Source organism: Cyprinodon tularosa, unplaced genomic scaffold (genome assembly GCF_016077235.1).
Source record: "Cyprinodon tularosa strain WSP-4 unplaced genomic scaffold, ASM1607723v1 ctg1587, whole genome shotgun sequence".
Taxonomy (NCBI): Eukaryota; Metazoa; Chordata; class Actinopteri; order Cyprinodontiformes; family Cyprinodontidae; genus Cyprinodon; species Cyprinodon tularosa.
In genome coordinates, this window is record NW_024038424.1 from 8,774 (window position 1) to 31,413 (window position 22,640).

At 41.6% G+C, this 22,640-nt stretch overlaps 1 protein-coding gene across 1 annotated transcript; it reads left to right on the plus strand.

Moving 5' to 3' along the window:
• Positions 1-1,694: 1,694 nt before the first annotated feature.
• LOC119780286 (zinc transporter 6-like) lies at positions 1,695-10,318 on the plus strand. Its single transcript, XM_038280276.1, has 5 exons — positions 1,695-1,845; positions 1,948-2,050; positions 2,133-2,180; positions 6,955-7,023; positions 9,522-10,318. The coding sequence occupies exons 1-5, from the start codon at positions 1,772-1,774 to the stop codon at positions 10,071-10,073; spliced, it is 846 nt and encodes a 281-aa protein (XP_038136204.1). The 5' UTR covers positions 1,695-1,771; the 3' UTR covers positions 10,074-10,318.
• Positions 10,319-22,640: the final 12,322 nt, after the last annotated feature.

The window sequence follows — 22,640 nt, forward strand, 5'->3', positions numbered from 1 at the left end:
GGCTCCACAGGTGGTCCTCTGTCTGCCGGCCCCCGCATCCCACCAAGGATTCTATCAGTGGCAGAAATGACATAAAAGATTAAAGCTGCTTTCCATTGTTTAAAGGGTGCAGATACGTTTTCCCCTGATTACTGCTATAATTGGAACATTGTTAGACCTTGAAATGACCTCTGGATGCGTCATTTTTCTGGTCAACACGTGCTAAACACACTTTATAAGATTAAACAAAATCTGAGACGTTTTATCTGTTATTTATAGAGAAACCTGAAAATCTAAGAACAAAATGTTGGGAAATCGCCGTAGAAACGGAGCTAACACGGCCTGAACTCGCTGGCACCTGGTCGCACGGTCCATATAACCCCCAATCATCAGCTGCTGGCGGGACGGAGCGAATAAAGACAACCCGGTTCTAATTTCTGCCGCCATCTTCGGTGACCATCGATTACTTCACAATATTGCCCCCATTAGACTGCAGGATGTATTCATAAATAAAGTGTTTGGAAGCTGATATAAGAACATCGACAGTGGTTTATGATCAAGTTCCGGAAGTGAAGAAGAGAATCATTTAGGGGTAGTTTTAAAATTTTAAACGTCTTGCAGATGTTTCCTGCGTGCTAGCATAACCTGGTCCTCCAGTATAAATAATAATGCCGATTTATTAAATACTTCAAAGCGACATTTTCCACACGGTCGGATTTAGGAAATTTGGGGCCCTAGGCAAAGACAGGCAGGGGGCCCTCTGAATGGAGAACACATAGAACAGTCCCATTCTCCAGATGTAGAAATGTTAATAGAATACACATCCATTATCTGTTCTAGGTTGTGTCCCTCTCTTCTCGTCCCTTTTCTTCTTGTTTTCCTCTCTATGTTTTGTACTCAGCTGACTTTTCATGCTGTCTCTAAAGGAATGAAAGATTTTTTCCAAGCACTAAGCTCACTTAGCTGATTGCTCCTTCCTGTGTTTCCAAAAAGGCCAAAGTAAATAACCCAGTCCTTCTTTTGACTGTAGACAAGCCATGATCTGCTTATCTGTTCTCCATTTTTCATTTGGATGAAATAATAGCTGCATGAATCATGACAGCAGACAAGATAGAGGAGAGCAGGAGGCGGGGTTACCAATCTACTCGCTCTGGAGAGCAGAGTTCGCTGCTTTTAGATGTTGTCTCCAAAGTCTCCGGTAGCAGAAAAAAGTCTCTAGATTTGGCGCTAGGAGTTTTTTAGAAATCAAAGTGCTAGAGGGGTCTGAAAAGTGGCTAAATATAGCGACTAAAGCGCTAAGTTGGCAACACTGCTCTTTGCATGGTTTGTTTTCAAATGGTTTGCTGCTGTCTGTTTGGACCTTTCTGAACATGTGCAGCAAATGGACTGATCCAATATGGTGGACACTGAAGGGGGGGGCTGAGACACACTTAATATTATCAGCGTTCTGATGGCATTTTTATCAAAAACATAATTAATGTGCAGAAATAAGGTATAGTTGTATTAACCAGACATGGAAACAGAGTTTTTTGGGGCCCTAAGCAGCTGCCCAGTATTTATTAAAGGTAAATTCCCTCCCTGCATGTGACAGTGATGCTAAAGCAGAACGTTGTTCAGTGCTTCATATCTGAACCTGATTTCTCAGTAAAGTTTAAATCTTGTTCCAAAAGCTCCTTGTTCTGTTTTCCTTCGTCTCTGAAGCTAAAACTGGAGCCGATCACTAATCCTCTTCCTCTCTGCTTCCAGCCTGTGTGGCACCGTTCCGGGCCTCAGCAGCGTCCTCCTTCCTCGGATGAACCCGTTTGTGCTTATTAACCTGGCCGGAGCGCTCTCCCTCTGCGTCACCTACATGCTCATAGAAATCAAGTGAGGACTGGATTCTGATGGGCGGGGTCTAAAATCCGATGATGATGATGATGATGATGGTGGTGTCAGCTGTTCTGACGGATGCTCTGTGTTTGTGTTCAGTAACTACAACGCTGTGGACACGGCGTCGGCCGTCGCCATCGCCCTCATGACCTTCGGCACCATGTACCCGATGAGCGTGTACAGCGGCAAAGTGCTGCTGCAGGTCAGAGCGCCGTCGCTGCTCGTGTTTGTGCCTCAGGAGTCTGCAGCCCGATCATTAATGTCCTCCTGTGTCTCCTCCACAGACCACGCCGTCCCACGTCATCGGACAGCTGGACAAGATCCTCAGAGAGGTGAGCTGATTCTCAGAGACCGATCCGCCATGTCTTAGATTTCTGGGTGTTTCCTAATCAGCTGTTAGCCACTTTATAGCAGGAAACCAAACGGTTAAAGTCGCTTTAAGGGGTTCTAACCTGAAGTTTACAGAAACTTTTAAGGATAGACTCAGGTTATCCTGAGCTATCTCTATAGTTCTGCTGCTATAGGCTTAGACTGCTGGAGGACATAGGGACCCCTTTTTCATCATTCTGCTTCATTCTATCTCTATTCTCCCACTCTGCAGAATCTGTTAGTTCAATCTCTAACGTTCTGCTCTCTCTGCTTTTTCTCATAGTAGCTTCATCTGGTCTGTTCCTGTTTGGCTGTGACTCCATCCTGGAGAGAAATATCAGCTGTGCTGCTGCCATCAACACCTTTGTTTCTAGATGTTGGAGCTTGGCCTGTTTTCCAGTGTAGTCCTGTTTCTCTGACTGTGGCTAACTGGATGTGCTCTCTTCATCCTCTGACATGGGAGCTGGCTCGGAGCTCGTCTGCCTGGCTGTGTGTTTCCTGGACGGGGCCGCCTGTGGAGCTGGTTGACAGTTGCCTTTTGTATCTATGCTTCTTTTTCTATGTCTGCTTGTGTCTCCTTGAACCCCAGTGGGCCTCAGCAGATGGCCGCTCACACTGAGCCTGGTTCTGCTGGAGGTTTCTTCCTGTTCAAAGGGAGTTTTTCCTCTCCACTGTCGCTACAAGCATGCTTAGTGTGAGGGATTGCTGAAGAGTCAATGAGTCGATGCAATCAGCTGGTTTTCCTTAGATAGAAAACTTTGAATCAATCTGACTGGATGATCTGCTGAACTGGAAAGAGTCTAAAGATTATATATGTTGTGAAATGTCACTATAGAAATACACTGAATAGAATAGAATGATTATCAGTTGGCGGCACGCTTTGAAAGCAAAAAGCTTCATCAAGTCAGGCAGGAGTTTTCAGCAACATCAGCAACGGTCCAGCAGAAGCAGCCTCCTCAGACTTCGGCCATCTGTGCAGATTCAGTCTGATGTTGGGGAGGGAAGCTGTGCAGCTCTATCTCAGACGCTTCATGCCTTCGTTAGCAGGTCAAAGGTCATGGCCATGAGGAAAGATTCTTTAGAAGTTCTCTAAAGTGACGGACTCAATCAGGAAAGGATTATTGTGTTCCAGTGGCCTAGTCAAAGTCTAAAGCCACCTGATTTAATGCTGTAGTGGCCCCGCCCCTTCAGACAGCTGTGCAGAAAAAAAAAATCATCAAATCTTTTCTGATTTAGAAAAACCTCCAGCAGGATGAAAAAGTCCTTTCACTGGTCATTAGTGACCAGAGATGGCAAAAGTACTCACTTTCCGTACTTGAGTAAAAGTACAGATACTTGTGTTAAAAAATACTCTGGTAAAAGTGGAAGTACTGATTAAACTTCTTTACTCAAGTAAAAGTAACAAAGTACAGGCTTGTAAATTTACTTAAAGTATAAAAGTAAAAGTAGAAACCACTTTTTTCATGCCGTTGCCTACATTTTAAATGGATGTCTGCCAATAGGACTAGATCTCCGTTGTGTTCATTTTCAATCATCTCGTCGTCCATGCTACTATGCTAACGCCACCGCCACCAAGCTGCAATGATTTGCCGCCAATGAATACCGCCGAATCTGTCGATTCATCTTGTAGTGGTGCGTCAAATGCAACGTAGATTCCCATCCGATTAGATTGAATTTGCTATTTGTGAGAAAACGGCTCGCCAGCTCCCGTCTCACGTCAGAGGAGGAGTAAGCAGATGACTTGCAAAAAGGTGGTAAGAACCAGCGGACAACAAAATTCCAGTTCAAAAGCGTGTAGCGGTTTACTGGTGCAACGGTGAAGACAAAAAAAAACAAAATACTTTCAAATAAAGAAAACAAAACCGGCCATTGCAGGCAATACAAAACACTGACAGCCTCACAGCAAGCTGACTTTAAATATAGTCTCTCTAAGCAGACCTTGAAGAGCAGTTTCTCCAACCAGTCTCTCCAAGCAGACCCCTAAGCCATTGGGAGTGTGCCCCTTAAATAGACCCACCAATAATCAGCCAATTGGGACAGCCCAACTAAACAGGAAGGGAAATCCCCAATAAAGCACAGTTAACATTGTAGAAAAAATGGAAAATGATATATGTTCATAACTACTCGCCACACTCCTCTATCATATGGAATAATAGATTTATTCTACATCGCAATAAGTCATTATTCTACAAAGATTGGATGGAGAAGAATATTTGGTCTATTATACACTTAATGGACACTAATGGTTACATATTAAATTACGAACAATTCTGTACAAAATATCAGTTCCTTCCTCCAAAAGATGAATTTACAAGATAACTTAACGCCTTGCCAGAACAATTTATTAATCAGATTCAAAATATAATAATATATCATCCAATTACCCCCAAACTACCCGATTTATCTATTAATGGAATATCAATCACTGATCAAAAATTCAATAACCACACAATTAGAAACTATCTAAATGAAACTTTGTTCCCTGGGAAAATAAATAAAAATAACATTCTTTGCAAATTTGAACAAAAATTGAAATACCAAGACCTTTTTTTTTTAACTTCCTATACAACCAAAAGCTAAAGAAACTGCCATCTACCCATCAAAAGAACTACTAAGAATCCGTTTTAATATTGATGACAATAAATGCTCATTCTGTGAAAGTGATGTAGAAACTGTAGACCATGTCTTCTATGAATGCAGTCAGACTAAAACATTTTGGAATTGTTTAGAAAGATGGATCAAATCAAAAATTGCACTCCCTAATTCTATTTCTATGGTAGTTTTTGGAATACTATTGAAAGACAAAACAATAGAACTCTGTTGTAACCTAATTTTTTGTTTAGCAAAATTCTTTATTTATAAACAGAGTCTTGAGATCCTCCCCTATCTTTAGTATTTTTTTATCTGAATTTAATTTATATTTGACATCTCTTGAATGTATCGAATCTTACAAATACCTGACTGAAATACTAATGGAACTGCCCACTGATGTACATTAATCCTAACATATGAATCCCCTTGTCTTTATGTTATTTTATTGTATTATTAGCATTACTCACGCATTTTTTATTTTCCTCATCAAAGTTACTTTGTATTTTCATTCTGAAATCTGCCTCTACTAAGCCTTCTATAGAATTAGAATTCTAATGTTCTTATTGCCTAACTTGTTTCTACCCACCTTGTTTAAATAAAGTTAATTAAAAAAAAAACATTGTAGAAAAATAAATACAGACAATAGCATCATTCATACAAAAACATACATATTAATGAAATAATTTAACCATGCTAACATTACCATTTCACCTACTTATTACCATGCAAACAATTATTACATTCATTGAAATCCCACTTAACACCCCTGCCCCCTAATAGTCTTTTTCAATGCCCTGGGACAATGGATAAGAGACTGGCTCCGATGCGGTACGTGTTTCCACACGGACCAGTATGCTGACGGACTAAGGGAAGAGAATGTGTAATTTGACTGGGAAGTTTTATTACCGACTACGGAATGTATATTAAAACTGTCGCAGTGGGTACCTTCAGAGTTTGCTACGCTGGTGAGTAAGTAAAGTGTTGAATGAAAGGTGACGTTGTAATTTCGGAACTAGTGTAAATTACCTGGTGAATTGTTTGGAACTGCCGCCGCCATGATGGCCGGTTTGTGGTGCATGCTGGGAAATGTAGTGAAGGATGTGACGCTGTGCGTGATAGACAGCGGCTACACTTTGGGAACAGAGGGGGAAAACGGCTCCGTTTTCACAGTGACGTGAAAAATAATAACGGTAACTCCATTGAAATGATTCAAAACTAAAGTAACGAGCCAATTTTTTAAAATGTAAGGAGTAGAAAGTACAGATATTTGTGTAAAAATGTAAGGAGTAGAAGTAAAAAGTCGCCATAAAAATAAGTAGTAAAGTAAAGTAAAAATATCAGAAAAATCTACTTGAGAAGTATTTGTACTTCGTTACTTCCCATCTCTGTTAGTGACACGCTGGTATGATGTCATGTCCTGATTTATGACGCATAGTCAAGAATATTTAGTTATTCAGCATTAGAGGTGAGGTCTTCTGTCCCCCAATTCAGCCAGGCCAACTATTCCCTCTAACGACCCCCTTTCAGAGACATAGACAGGTATGCGGCATTGCAGGCTAACAAAGAAGCCAAACGACCCCCATTCCAAAGGGGGGGACCCGTTCATCCGTTTCTATTTGCATGTTTTCTAAACTAAAACCAGGCTTTGTTGGGCTGCTGGATAAAACCTGGAACTAAACGCTATTTCTGACATTTTGAATTGAAAAAGCTTCCTGGATGGAAGAGAAACGCCTTCAAACTTGGAAACAAAGTCCAGAGGATTGATTTAACTTTTAGGAATGACTCTGACCTTGATGACTGAGAATACAGCGTTAGAAGAAGCAATAAAAAACAATAAACTTGATAAAAGACTGAACGGTTTATTAGATTAATATGCAGCTGATTAGCATTAAGCATAGAAACACCAACAGAGTTTTTAGGAGAATAGAAACAGCCCAGTTTAGAGCGCAGACTTTAAGGAGGCTCATCTTTTTCATGACTCTCTTCCTGTTCCGTCCTGCAGTTAGCAGACCTGCTAACAGATACGCTGTCCTGCTGTCAGGCTCATCTGGACGCGTTCGGTTTATGCCAAGCTGGGATGACTTTATTTAAGGTGGTAAAGTTTTGGATTCCTGCTGACTGTTGGGTTCTGTTTGTGTCCATCAGGTTTCCACTCTGGACGGGGTTCTGGAGGTCCGAAACGAGCACTTCTGGACCCTCGGTTTTGGATCTTTGGTGAGGTTCTGAATGCTGCTTTTCCTTCCCGGTAGTTTTCTGTGCTTGGTCGTTCTGGATCAGGGCAGGAATCTGCTGATCCAGGCGAGATGAGGGAGCGGGTCACTCATAGCGGGGGTTCCCTCTGCGGTGCGGAGACGCTAACCGAGTTCAGAGGTCGTGATCCAGACGCAACCAAAGGTCCGATTACTCTGGAGGAGCTTCTCTCTACATCAGGGGTTTAAACTTCCTGCTAATCAGCTGAGCTGAGACAGAGTTAGACTCTTAATTTGAAGAGTTCCAGTGAGCATTTCCTCTGGAATTAAAATTAGTTTGATTTCCTCAGGGTTTCCACTGGTAATTAAAATTAAAAGTCATTAAATTAATGTTTTTTTTAAATGAGCTGACGTAGTTTTTAGAAGTACAGCGTGAGCAGGTAGATGACATCAGAGCGTTGGTCATGATCAACATGGTGAGCTGGGAAGTCACACTGTACCATGAAACCCCTGGATCAGAGTGACTCTGTTTATCTTTTTTTATTTTATTTTTTTGGTCTGGTTTTCCTTTAATTAACGTTTCTGAAAATAAAATAAAAAAAGTTTTATTTTTCCCTTTATTTTGAAATCTAAAATTAGAAATAAAAGTGTAGAAATAATAAAATGAAATCTTGCCGTTTTCTGCTTCTTTGATCTCTAAAACTTATTCTTTAAATAAAAGGTTAAAAACAGGAAATAAATATTCATCTTAGCAGAAATTGTTAAAGATTGACGCATTTTAAGCTTTATAAGATAAGTTGTATAAAATAAAAATAGTTTTTTCTCCATTTCTTTTTTAAATGATTGTGTTTTCTTACAAAGTTTGGTTTTGTTTCGTTTTTTTAGTATTTAATTATTTTATAAAAACTTAACTCTGCTCTTTTTTGCTGGTTTATTTTATAATAAAACAGAAAGTTAGAAATTGTTGATTGACTGGTTGCTATGGTGATTAGTGGCCCAGATCGCGTCTCCTTTGTGCTCAGTGAGAGAAACATAGATGTTGTTTTCTAGACCTGCAGAAATATGATGGAGGTTAATGTTCTGTGATTGGACAGATGATTGTCTGTCCTAAACAGGAAGGAGGCAGAAAAAAAACCCACCTCTATATAAACGAGATGAAAGCTAAATAAATATTAAATCATAGATATCAGTGGTGGGCAGTCAGGACCTTCCTGCTAACCTAAACTTTTATTTTCTACTTTCCAACTGTATTAATTTATTCCAAACAATCCGTTCTAATAATTTTGCAGCGTTTCTCTTGGCAGAGCTGCTTCCATTACATTTATCTGGTTGCTATATTTTCTGTCCAATCAGATTTCAGGCTCAGTCTGTTGCCATGACGATCAAATCTGCCCAGCGCCTCCAGAATCAGCAGTAATGAATGATATTACCTTAACAATATTAATGAGGGACGTTTTTATCAGCCAATCAGATCTCAGGTTTGCCCAGAGGGCCAGCTAGAGGGCGGGCCTTATGTCGGCGTTTTCTGTCCTCTGATTGGTCGGTTAGAGCTAAGTGTTTACAGCCAAGTTAAGCTAGCCACAATCTTTGTTCAAAGTGTTTCTGATCTCAATTGGCTGAAACTAAATGGAGACACTAAGACCTCCTGCACAAACACACAAGGATGGATTTAGTTTATAAATAATCAGGTGAATGTGATACATTTTTTTTCATGCTTTATGCTCTATTTTATCTGGTAATTAGATGCATATTGATTGTAAATGTTGTTACTATTGGTGGTTCTGTTATTAAAGTGCAAACAAGTCCACATGTCTGGCACCATATGAACGCCACTGATAGTTTGAGCTTCAGTGAGCAGCCAGTGTTAAAAAAAGTAATAAAATGAGTTGAATCAGGTAATATTTCAGCTGTTTGAGCTTTAAATGATGCAGAAATCTTTCCTGATCTGTTTATTGTTGATGTTTTAATGTTTTAACAGCTTCATAAGGCAAACCGAAATAAGATAGAAAGTAAAGATAAAGGATCCAGAACAGAGCTGCTGTAGGTCAGAGTGGACGCCATCTTTGCTCCCTCCTGTCCTCTGAGGCGCAGTGCCTCCCTCTGCCTGCAGGTGGCGCAGCCTGCCATGTTTACCTTTGTTGATGCTGTTGTTATCGTTTTCCTGAGCTATCGATGCCCCAGTAGTGCTTGTTGATGTCATGTGTGGATGTTTCTGCTCGCTGTTGGCCCACCGCTAACGGAGCAGCTGTCCAAACCGATTTGACCCCCCTGACTGCACCCGAGCCCCCGGGGCCCCGCTGGCTCTGTGTGTGTTTGTGAGTGTGACCCTGTCCTTTCGCCGCCTCAGTGTTGCCATGAGGAGAGAGAAGTGGGAACAAAGACGAGCGTTTAGTGAGTTTAAGGTCACATCCTGACGTTTAAGGTCTCATTTTTTCCTGCTTCAGCCTTAATATTTGTGTTTTCTAACGCTAAAAGGCGTCTGTGTGAATATTGCGGTTTGTTTCTCTCCCCTCTGTGCTCCAGGCTGGCTCCGCCCACGTCCGCATCCGCAGAGACGCCAACGAGCAGCTGGTTCTGGCCCACGTCACTAACCGGCTCCTGCCGCTCGTCTCCACGCTGACCGTTCAGATCTTTAAGGACGACTGGACCCGGCCGCTGCTGAGCGGCGTGCTCTCCTCGCCGGCCGTCACGCCTCCCACCGAGGCCTACGCCTCCTCTTTCCCCTCTGCTCCAGGAGGAGGAGACTTCGACCCGCTGACCTCCACGCCCTCCAAACCCAGCAGCCCGCCTCCAGAGTTCTCCTTCGACACGCCGGGCCGGAACGTGCAGGCGCTGGTCCTCCCGGCGCCGGGGCCGTACGGAGGGATGGGGCTCGCCTACAGGGCGCCGCCGTACGCGGGCCTCCTCGGCCAGGACCTGACACGGCCCCGGGAGGGGCAGGGTCTGGGGCCCAGATTTGGACTCCCCTCATCTCAGAGCTACAGGACTGCCTTTTTAGGCTCAACAGCGCCGCTCCGGTTTGGAACCAGCAACCCCGTCCACCCTCAGTCCCAGTACAGACATTACCACCCCTGAGTGAGAACAAACGGCTGAATCTTTACGGTAGACGGGCGGTGACCATAAAAACCAGCCCATATTTATTCAGAGGAAACGGGGCCAAGAACATTTAGTTTGATATTAGCTTTATTTGGGAACATGCTAACGGGAAGGACTGGGAGCTCTGGTTGTACGACAGAGAAACCAAACAGGGTTTGACTGTAACGTTGGAAACATTGATGAAAAACGCTGCAATGAAAATAAAACCTTTTTTTTTTAATGAAGTGATGAAGACCTCCCATGGTGCCGCTGCCTGACCAAGGAGGAATAACGGTATAAAAAAAACTGAATAAAAAAGGAAAATGTTCCATTAAAGGAGCCTTTAATATCCAGTAAATGCCTCACGCTGCGTTCAAAGGCTGTCAGATTAAATCACCTCGCCTTATGTCTGATTTCTGGGTTCAACACTTTTTTTAGTAGATTTAATACATTTTCCATATTTATCATTTTAAGATCACATAAACAAAGTTATGATGTGGTTTATGTGTGCAGGAAGTAAACAAGGAAGTAATGGAGCCAAACAGGAAAGAAGCTCCCAACAGACGTCTGGAAAAAAGAAAGATCCAAAGTCACGATCTGGTTTGAGTCGCTGTCACAATATGAACGCTGATGGTTATTGAAGCAGGAGGTAAAGCTTCACGAGCTGAACTAAAGGATGAAGGAATAATGGAGAAATGATTTAAAGATGAACACCTGATGTGAAAAACTAAAATTAAACATAAAATCTATCTAACCTGTGTTTACATAGAAATAAATGGCAAAAAAAGAACAGTTTGGACTTTAGCAGAAATACACCCACAGAATTGATGGTTCCCCTCATTTAAAGTCGTAGGGAAGCGGCCGTTCCAACTGTTGAATTTCCAAATTCTCCCGAGTCAAGCCCGACTTTACACGAGTAAATAAAGTGAATGTGATTGGTCGTTTATCAAGGGGGCGGGACTATTGTGGCGGAAGGTTCACAAGCAAGTTTGGTTGTGGCCGGTTTGTGGGAAGCATCTTGCTAACCAGTTAGCATCTTAGTGCTAGCAGGTGTCCAATGGGAAATTCCATTGGGAACCTGCTAGCACTAAGTTGCTAACCAGTTAGCATCTTAGTGCTAGCAGGTTCCCAATGGGGAATTCTATTGGGACCAAGTAGCACTAAAATGGTGACTTAGAAACGACGCTGTCAAGGAACGCTATGGACAGCGGAAACATGCAAGAGGAGGAGAGTTTAGTGTCAGAGGTCGTGGATGAGTCTCCTCCGTCTCCTTTTGATGGAGCTCACAGATTATTAGGTCAAAAGTTCTCTTTTCTCTTGCTGTTGTTCAATAAAAGTATATTTTCAGATCATTTAAGGCAAGAATATTATACTTTTAAACATCCTTATATGGCCCATCTACTGATTTAATGCGTAATTTTAAAAAAAATGTTGAGAGGACCGCGGCAACCAGCAGCGCTCCAAGGCTATGGTCATACCTGGCGAGGACACGAGTCCGTAGTCGCGTTCTAGTGAATTTAGAAACGGTCAACAATTCGCTCTCCCACTATCCACCTGTAACGGACACCACTGCTCTGCGAAGATTCTTATTTCAACCGTTGCGTATATTAGCTGCGACATATGAATCAAGATGCTATGACTGAAAAAAATTTGATTGACAGATGAGCGTTGATATATGATTGGCCAAATTTAGGTGTTCAGGCTGACGTAGAACTAACTGGCCTGCAGAAGATAACGGAAAAAACACAAAATTTTAAGACGGGATGTTTTCCCCCTAAATTCTGGGACAATAAAGAGTAAATTTATATCCATGTTTAAGCCAGAATGATTTGACATATAAATATGATTTCCCTACGACTTTAAAGAAAAAATCCCTCAATGTTCACAGAAATTAGTGAAAACTGATAAAATTGATAATTCTATAAAAATGGTCCTGGACTAAAACTGATGGTTTGATTCCTGTTCCTGTCAGTCAGCCCTCTGCTCCTCAGGCTGCTTTTTCTGTTCAGCTCCTTCCAGAGACGCTAGGTAGGATGGAGGTCAGGGCTCCTAGGGGCCCCTTCAGAACGGTTTCTAGTTCTGTGTTTTGGCTCCTGATCCTGTGGAAGACCCCTGACCTGCTGCCACCAAGCTTTCTGACACCGCAGCACATTTCTCGCTACCATCCAGTCTGGTTCCATCAATGGTTCTGTCAGGTTGTGGTTTAGGACTCAAACAGTAAACAAAGGCAGGAATGCAAAAATCCAACTAATAATCAAAAGCAAACCAGAACTATGGAGACATCTGGGGAAACCAAACACGAGGAGCCAGGGAGAGACGAGGCAGGTGGACAACAGCAAAAACAACGAAGCAACAAAGAGTGAGCAGAGGGAGAGTATATGTAGCTACAGAGATAAAGGCAGGGCTAACGAGCTGACGAGGAGCAGGTGTGAGAGGAGACAACGAGGGAGCCAAGGGGAAAGGAACACACACAAGAGGGCCACAGAGAAACATGAGAAGTTACATAAATCTAGAAATAAAAACAAAAAAGGAATTAAACCAATAAAACTAGAAAGCATAGAGCAAAGTAAAGCACAATAGAACCAAAACCATGACAGGTTGAAAGCAGGTTGTCTGCATGTGCGTCGCAGTGAATGCAAATATGCCCCGCCCCCTTCCGCAGACACTCAGCTGCTCCTCTCCAAAATTTTAGGTGACCACAGATAGGAGGCCTCTGATTGGTCAATTCTACATCCGCTCTACTCTATTTTTTGTTTGTTATTTTTTGTTTTGTTTATATGAAAACGACTGGTGAAGATGGAGCAGCTAGCAGAGCGAGGTGCGTGAGAACGCTGGGAGCCTTTTTCCACCTGGCATCTCCGCTCTTTTTGGCCCTCGTGTCCCTCCGTTGTCGCACAAACTTGCCCCCACTTCCTCGCCGCCTCGACCGTATCTAGACCCACAGCTAGTTCTTGATTGGCCCTCTGGCGTTGTGCCGTGGAATAACATAGCGCAGACCACGCTACCAAGCTCACTGCGACGATAACGAGCCGTTAACAAAGAAGCCAAACGACCCCCATTCCAAAGGGGGGGACCCGTTCATCCGTTTCTATTTGCATGTTTTCTAAACTAAAACCAGGCTTTGTTGGGCTGCTGGATAAAACCTGGAACTAAACGCTATTTCTGACATTCTGAATTGAAAAATCTTCCTGGATGGAAGAGAAACGTCTTCAAACTTGGAAACAAAGTCCAGTGGATTGATTTTACCCTTTTTTTTTTAGAATACAGGAAGAAACTAACCAACCACAATCATCGTCATATTTCCCTAAGGTGACAATCTAAAAGATTAACATTACAGCTAAATGTCTCATCTTTTTTTTACTGAATTTGATCAGTGTTTTTTTTTTACAGTGAATTAATATCTATGGGATCTGGACTCTCAGCCATATTATAGTCATTCGGTGTCAACATTTCTGATGATATTGTAACGCCGGTGAGTGTTACAAATAGTGTTGCGCCGATGCCATTTTTTGGCCCCGATACCCAATACCTGGCTGTGCAGTATCGGCCGATACCGATACCATAATAATGTCAAATAATCACCATCATGGCTTCATCAAGCTGCTGCCGACCTTTGTGAAGCAGGAAAAAGACTAAAACAAAGTGAATCCAGTAGAACTTTTTATTGCCTACCTAGAATGGGTGACAATAGTTGAAGAAACTTGTGGCTCTCAAAATGGTATCGGTGCCCTATTGGTTGGTACTCGCCGATACCGATACCACCATTTTAGGGCAGTATCGGGGCCCCGTCCGATTAGCCTGACGTAGTCCGACTCAATTCTAGTCAGAATGAGTCTGATGCTGCTCCATAGAGCTGTGATTATGGGGCGTGTTTTGAACGAACCAGAAAAAAAAAATGCCTCTGCACTCAATTGGATAGACCTACAACCAACAAGAGCAACGGAGTGCGTGACGTATGTTAAGCGACGCATAGTTGTTGTCAACAAAAATCAAAGCGTGCAGTTGCACGCCTAGAATAAGAAGATGAGCCTTGATCGCGTTTCTCTGTTCCTCTTTTAAAATTAATTTGCTGTCTATATCTTCTAGAACAGACCTAATAGCAGAATCTACTCACCTCAACTCTCCAGCGGCAGCCATTGTTGTTGTCACCCAAGCACGCTTTGGTGACATGGTTGATTACGTTACTGTTGATCATCTGTCCATCATTGTATAAAGCCCGCCCTGACAATTTGCTACTATTGAGCAATGCCAGACTGAACTTCCCGACCTCAAACGTTGTGGGCGTGACTAAGTTTGGAATGGCACCCAGGCTACCGTCCAATACTGGTATCGGTGCAACACTAGTTACAAACAATCAGGCTTAGTTGACTGTTTATCATTGGTGTTTATTTTTCTATAGTAACTCCGCTAGGGATGCAGCACAACACATCAGTAAACGCAACAGCCTTATCACTCAGGGTGGAACTCACACCCCCCCCCAAAACAACATGAACTGAAGCAAATACCAACAATAAACAACATGAGCAACAACCAAACAGAATAACAAGGAAATAAACAAGCAAACAAACCAAAACAGTGCCCCATAATGCACCTCTTCGTCCCGCCGCTACATTATGTTGAGATAATTTCATATGAAATTAGCAGCGCTCTGCACTCTGAAGCGTCCCTCCCCTGGTGCCTGTTCTCTGTCTCACTGACTGGATCAGTATAAAACTCATAATCCAGGAGTTTTATAACGACAATAAGCTTGAAACTGCCTTTTTGATGATTATGCTGTGAGCCGTTCACCATATTTGGATTTTTACTGAGCTTTAAGCCTATTTTATGCGTTTTCTCAACACAACATTAGTGAGTTGAAACCTGTCGTTCATACGTGATGGAATCCATTCTTTGGGATAAAGTATTGAACCATCTAAAGGATGGAGGACTGGTTGTCAGTTGAGGACCTGGAGAAATGGATTTCTGTGGCTAAAAGCAGAGCTGGCATTAATCAGAACCAAGGGACAGATGTCTGCTGGGCTCCCTGTTAACCAGACGCCTGATTGGGTCAATGAAAGTGAGAAGAACAGCTTCAGATTTCCAGGTTCATTAGTCCGGTGACCCTGCTGCTAAGCAGCCCCGCTCGCGTGATAATACCCAACAAACCCTCGCTGTCTGGCAGGAAGCGGCCATTGTTTTGTGCCTCAAGAGTCACATGACTGATTCAGCAGCCAGTTGTCTGGAATTGAACCTCCTTTCTTCCAGAAACTATTCTGATTAGTGATTTTTAGGGTGTTGCCGAGGTAACGGGGAGGTTCTGAGTTCTGAAGGCCAGATAACTGCTGACCCGATTCCTGAAACCAGCCTTGGAGATAAAACCCTCTCATTGGTTGACTGGTTGACTCTTCATTTGCTGGTGGAGATTCTCAGTCATCAAGGTCATATTCATTCCAAAAAGTGAGCGGATTGGTGGTGTATGAAATTCAATGCACTGAGGAATGCTCTGATATTTATATTGGAGATCTATATATATATATTTCTGGACGGGGCCGCCTTTTACAGTTGCCTTTTGTATCTATGCTTCTTTTTCTATGTCTGCTTCTGTCTCCTTGAACCCCAGTGGGCCTCAGCAGATGGCCGCTCACACTGAGCCTGGTTCTGCTGGAGGTTTCTTCCTGTTCAAAGGGAGTTTTTCCTCTCCACTGTCGCTACAAGCATGCTTAGTGTGAGGGATTGCTGAAGAGTCAATGAGTCGATGCAATCAGCTGGTTTTCCTTCGATAGAAAACTTTGAATCAATCTGACTGGATGATCTGGTGAACTGGAAAGTGACCTGAGATGACATGATGTGAATTGGAGCTATAGAAATACACTGAATAGAATTGAATTGACACCTTAGATATGAGAGTCAGAGAGGAAACTATTGCTGACTGATCTGCTGCTGAACTAAATCTGATAAAAAGTCAAATGTTTTAAAACAACCAGATATCCAGAATTTCATGAAATATCCTCATAAGTGTCCAAAAGTATTTATTCTACGTGTTTTATTACATCACAGAAAATATTCAAACTAAGGTGTTCAGAAAAAATAAAGAAAATTAAAGGTTTCAATGCTTGAGTTGAATTCTTGCCTCAGTTTTAATATCATGTAACATAAAACATCATCATCATCAGTGAGTCTGTTTAAGTGCCCCATCTGAAGAATTTCATTTCCTCCCAAAGAGGATAATCCTTCCTCTGTTTTTGTTGTGAGGCTTTCAGATGAGATTTTGAACAAACAGAGCAGTATTTTCCCCTCAAAGCTTAACAGAGGTTCTGGTTCCTGCTCAACAGCACTAAGCCTCTGAAATGAAAATAAAAACCGAGCCGTGGCGTTTTCAGGCTGGGGGGGGGGGGTTCACCTGCTTGGTGCCAATCAGACAGCAGAGTCTCAGCAGAAAAAGGAACTTCTCTGGACTTTCAGTCGGTCCCACCAGCAGAGCAACAACTGGGGAAATTACATTTATTCAAATGAGGATCCGCAGTGGCGGTTCTAGACCAAATGTTCCAGGGGGGCAGGGTGGGGCCAACGTGTTTTCATGGGGGCACCAAAAAGCTAGCCTGGTGAGACCATCCTGATCTCGCGAGCTTTCAAGGTTTCCCTCGCAGATCAGTCTGGAGACTCTCCGTTAAAGAAAATTTGGAGCCGTTCACCAAACGAACGTCCAATCAGCGTTGGCTTTGAGGCGGGTTGAGGTGTGACGCAACGAGAAGTGCGACAGTTCAGTCTAAAGAACATGGCGGCTTCAGCCGATGAAACTAGCGTTAGCGTGGCTATCGAGCAAGTTTTATCGGAATTACAGAGTATTTCTTCACTGAAAGAAGAGCAAAACACTGCTCTGGAGGCTTTTCTCAGAGGAAAACATGTTTTTGCTCTTCTCCCGACTGGTTTCAGCAAGAGTTTGATCTATCAATTGGCTCCTCTTCGTCGTCGCTCTGTTAGTACGTCATATGCTTCGTTGATCTGATTGGTTTATTTGGCCCGTCTATCACCAACATAGGCCAATCAGCTAACCAGTATTTTCGCCCCTTCCCAAAATTACTTCAACGGAAGGTTTCCAGATGGATATGCGGAGTCAGGTTACCAATAAGCCTGAAGTAAATAAACCAGGGCAAGGATTCAAATATATCAAGAAAGCTGCATGAAGTTAAATTTCCATTCAATTAGGTTTAACTAAAATTCTAACTTCCAACTGAAAATATTTATTTTTGGCTTAAAAATGTAAATTATCGTTAAAATAAAAATCCCGCAGCATAGCAAAAAAAGCAACTCAAAATATTGTAGCTATATAAATATCTAAAAGATCAAATAAAGCTATTTGGAACAATATGTCGATATACCTTCATCATTTAGGAATTTTACATTTTCTTAACTTGATTTAAGTTAGAATGACAGTTTTCTATCAAATCAGAATTAGAACTCAAGAAAAACTGATAAATTCAGCTGTAAAAAATTATTTTTTTGTTTTGAAAAAAAAAAACATTTAGCAGATGAAAACTGGAAAAACTATCACCTTAATGTTTTGAAGCAATTTGTAAAACTGAATATTTTAAAGAAGAAAAAAAAAGAAATAGATCCTAAGGACCAATCAGGAACCATGTCTGTTCCAGCGCAGATCATCATTAGAATCTCTTTTAGTGTTACAGTATGTCTTCGGAACAGGGGCCATAGCAGGGGCCAGGACATGATCTGCAGGGGCACTGGCCCCCATTGGCCCCTGCCTAGAAAGGCCCCTGTGTATCCGTCAGATACATGCTTTAAAAAAAAGTGTATTTAACCTTAATTTGAGCAGAAAATAAGACGATCTCCCAATGGAATCAGCATTTTTACCCTTAGAATAAGATAATTAGGTATTATTTACTTGAAATAAGAGACTATGCTTATTTTTAAATATAAAATGTCTTGCTCTATTGGCAAAGTGTCTCATTTAACTCCTCAACTGAAAAAAAAATGCTATATTTTACGAAATATTGACCTACTTAAATTTACATTTTTGCAGTGTAAAAGGTTAAAAAGCCAAGTTAACAATTCTATTAGGTTTATAGACTGAATAATTAAAATGCCAGATCTGCATTAATGCCTCTAAGGTTATGTACCCTGGAAAAACAATCTAGAAATAAGAAAAGATGTCTTAAATTAACTGTATATACCCTTAATTTGAGTAAGTGAATGAGACAGTTTGCCAATTGAATGAGTATTTTTACTCTTAAAATGAGATATTTGGATAAAATGCACTTAAAATAAGACAATGCAATTGTGCATTCTTGTTTTAAATGTAAATCATCTTGTTCCATTGGCAAAATGTCTCTTTTACCTCCTCAATTTTAGAACAAACGCACTTATTTGAAGAAAAAAAATGACTTATCTAGATTTAGATATTTTCCAGTGTAACACTATTGACTTTAAATGTAGATCTGTGTAGAGGGCCCTATAAAGAGTTGGGGTCTTCTCAGTGTGCAGAGTTTGTTCTCTGCTTGGGTGCAGATGGTTCATGGATCGGCTAACAGAGGTGAGAGCGATTGGAAGAGGATGAAGATGTGTGTTTGGTTCTTCTGCAGGATTTAATGGACTTCCGAGGTCCCAGCCTGGGCGGTGTGAACTGGAGCAGAAGATCCACCGGAGAACGTGACGTCATGCCCTTCTCGGCCATCGTGGGTGGAGGTATCATCCGTAGCGCGGCCGTATCAGATGGCATCACCCTCCCCAGGAACCAGCGGCGCTAAAACAGTGAAATTGCCGCGTTAATCTCCCCAGTGTGTTGCGTAACACTGGCAGGGAACACTGCGTTCACACAGGCCGGATCACTGGATCTGTTTACTGCGACCTGCAGATTAAATCAGACCCCACACTTCAAATAAAGACTAATCCAGCACCCCCCCCACACACACACACACACACTGCTGCAGCTTTAGAGGCAGCAGCCTGAGCCACTGACCTGAAACAGGAGCATTTAGGAGCAGCTGTAATCATGGAAATGCTGCGTCCGTCCACCAACATCACACCCTAACCTCCAGCTAAGCTCCCAGAGATCATCAGGAGCAAAGCCTGGGAGAAACCAGTGCTCTTCAGGAGAGATGATCAGAAAACCTTTAAAGGAATGTGGAGGAATATCAGGGAGCAAAGCTCCATGAACACCAGCAGCTCCACTCAGGTATGGATGAAAGGACCTCTAAGGCTTCACATTCGCACGGCATCAAAAGCAATAAATCCAGTAAAATGAGGTTTGCTCTCTGTGGGTCAGAGCTTCCTCTAACCTACCGGCCAAAGCAGGCGTGCACTGTGGAATAATCTGCATTTTGCTGGAACGGATTATAATCCAGAACTTTGTGTAGAAACAGCTGAAGATGCTGCATCTGCTGCCTTCAGGACCAGCTGATGTTTATCGACGTTACTAGCTTTTTAGTTATAGTCTGTAAATAAGTTAATTTTTTTTATTTAGTTAATTTACTTTTCCACTAAGATATTCATTAAATAAACTAATTTTAGGCAGACTCTTTTCAAGCCTTTATATCTGTCAATCAGTGTTGTGGTCAAGACCAGTATGTGACAATAAAATGTAAAACATGATCAAAAACACTAAAATTGATCTAAAAGACCCACATTCACATAAAAACACCTAGATATTTAACACACAGAACTGGAATAAACATAAACATCTTTATTTAGTACTTCTGTGTAGTAATCACAGAATTTCAAACAATTAAACAAAGTCGATCAAAATAGTATTTTCTCTGCCGTTCATGAACAGTACAAACATTTATGTTGTTTTTAAATGTGCTATTTCAAAACAATGTGCAAAACTGAAAAAAAGCCAATAATTTCTCTCGTTTCTCTCTCATATACAGATTAAAGCTAAATTATAGAACTTTTCTTAAATAAATCTATATCTGTCACCAAGTTGTGAAAATATGTTATGACACAGATAATTTGTTGAATAAAAATAGATTGATCTCCTTTACTTCCTCCCTGAGCTACTGACATCTGCAGAAATACAAACCCCACTGAAATACAAAGAGCACAAAAGCCTGACTGACTTCTGTCAGTTCTGAGATCCTGTTGCTGATCAGATGGTTTGTTTTTGACCAAGCGGTTTATTTCTCTGGTTAGCACTGGGAACATGGAGAAAAGGCAGAAGTGCTCAATATTTTCACAGCTTGTCGGTCTCATAACTTACTGTCACAACATAATGACCTAAATATGTACGTAGCTTACCTTCCTTTGTGCTTTCTGTCAAGGTGTCGATAAAAGTTGGACGTAGTCCCTACCTCTGATAGTGAAGCACTGCAGAACTTACATTGCGCTGTATGCTTTTTTTCTCAATGTTGCTTTACAAATATATTCTTTGAGATTTAATTAGTCGATTTTTATAACCGATAATTTGGCCGACATCTTACCCCGTTGTTCTAAGACAACCACTTGCGACTTTCAATCGAAGTGCTGCAGCCCGCGCGCAGGTGAAAGGGTGTGGGCGGGACAGCGGTAAAAAAACAAACAAACATGCATTCACCAATGAGACAGGTTATTGCTTGGGTTTGAATCCAAGCATCCAATAAAAAGAAGGATCTTAAAGAAAGTGATAATATTCTGATGATTAGCGTTATTTCCACAGTTGTGGTCTTGAAAAAAAAGGCTGAGTCCTCAGCGCCCGAGACGAGACCGAGACCAAATGCGGTCAAGACCGAGACCATCAAAAAATGGTCTCGAGACCAAGACCGATCTTGTGTACTACAACACTGCTGTCAATCATCCAGCTTCCTTTATGCTGATTGGTTGAACCATCCTATTGTGGGAACTTTGATTCTCTGTTCTCCATAAAAGAACAAGATTCCCTGCTTGGAGTTAAAGGAAAAGTCCGGTCAGCAAGGAAGGAACAATGGATCATTATTTATACCTCAAACTAATATGTTCTCTGTGATTTAATGAATTTTGTGTTAATAGGTGAAACAATAAAAATCATTTTTGTTGTGATCACTGAGTCTGGGAGCGGCCATTTTTGCCCAAATATAATAACCCCTCCCTCCTGCCATCTTCCCGCAGTGACGTCACGCCGCTTTACAAGCAAAATCAGTGGGAACTACACTAAGCAGCAGCTTCTGCACACTGCAAAACATTAAATTCTACATAAGTGCATTTTTTTCCTGAATTGAGGAGGAAAGTGAAGCATTTTGCAAATGGAACAAGACAATTTCCATAAAAAAAAAAACAAATTGCATTGACTGATTTCAAGTGCCTTTTATCTAATTATCTTATTTTAAGAGTGAAAATACTCATCCCATCGACAAACTTTCTCATTTACCTGCTCAAATTAAGAGTAAATGCACTTAATTTAATTTTTCCTGTACTTCTACTAAACATCCATAGATCAGCGGTGAGGTTGGGCCAACAGAAGCACCGTGCCCCCCACAGTCGTGACCCCACACTCTATAAGTGCTTTTTAATAACCCCAACACCATCAGGACCCATCTGTCCCGCATCACTTCACAGCCACACCCATGCTTCACTGAAGGACTTAGAAGGCGATAGGAGGTAAAAGTCCTTAATTATTATCTAACCCTCCTCTCAGCTCCAGAACCCGTCCCGCCCCCCCCCCCCCCCCCCCCCCCGCCCCCCCATGGCCCCATACCATCCTTCATTATTTGGCACATAATGGGTATTAAAGGAGGCAAGAGGTGAAGGGTGATAACACCAACATCAAATTAAATGATCCCTGGTTTGGTTGGGTTTTTGTAGCTGCTTGTAAGTTGAATATTATGGGATGTTCGGAGTGGAAGCGGGTCAGCTAGCAGCAGAGCACAATAGAGGCGTTGATTAGTGTAAACAGAGGACTCGGCTGAGGAACATAAGAGCCTGTCAGAGTCCTTTAAATGCGCTTTGACAAGTTCTAACCAGGCCATGATGTGTCTTTTACTGAGAGGGTCTGAATCCAGCTGCCTGACCTGAAAGGTCTGAATCATTTAGAGACGCTTTCTGCACTAAATCTACAAATAGGTGGAAATTTCTGAAATTAAATGTATTTATCCTTAATTTAAACAGGTGAACGAGATAGTTTGCCAATGGAATGAGTATTTTTACTCTTAAAATAAGATAATTAGATGATATGCACTTGAAATACGATAATGCAATAGTTTTTTTCTTATTTTAAGTGTAAATTTTCTTGTTCCGTTGTTGAAATGTGTCTTTTACCTCCTCAATTCAAGAAAAAATGCACTTATTTTAAAAAAAAAAGACTAATTTAGATTTAGATTTTTTTGCAGTGTGAAGCTGATTCCCACACTGGAAAAAATTTAAATCTAGATACGTCATTTTTTCTTTTAATTGAGGAGGTAAGTGAGAAACTTTGCCAATGGAACAAGACAATTTACATTCAAAATAAGAAAAAGCCTTATTTCACTCTTATTTCAAGTGCATATTATCTAAATTTAAGAGTAAAAATAACTAATTCCATTCATGCAATCATCCCATTAACCTACTTAAAGGGAAACGCTGTTTTTTTCCATTGGTCCTTGATTTTCCGTTATTCCATCATGTTCTCCTCACCCATATGAGTTT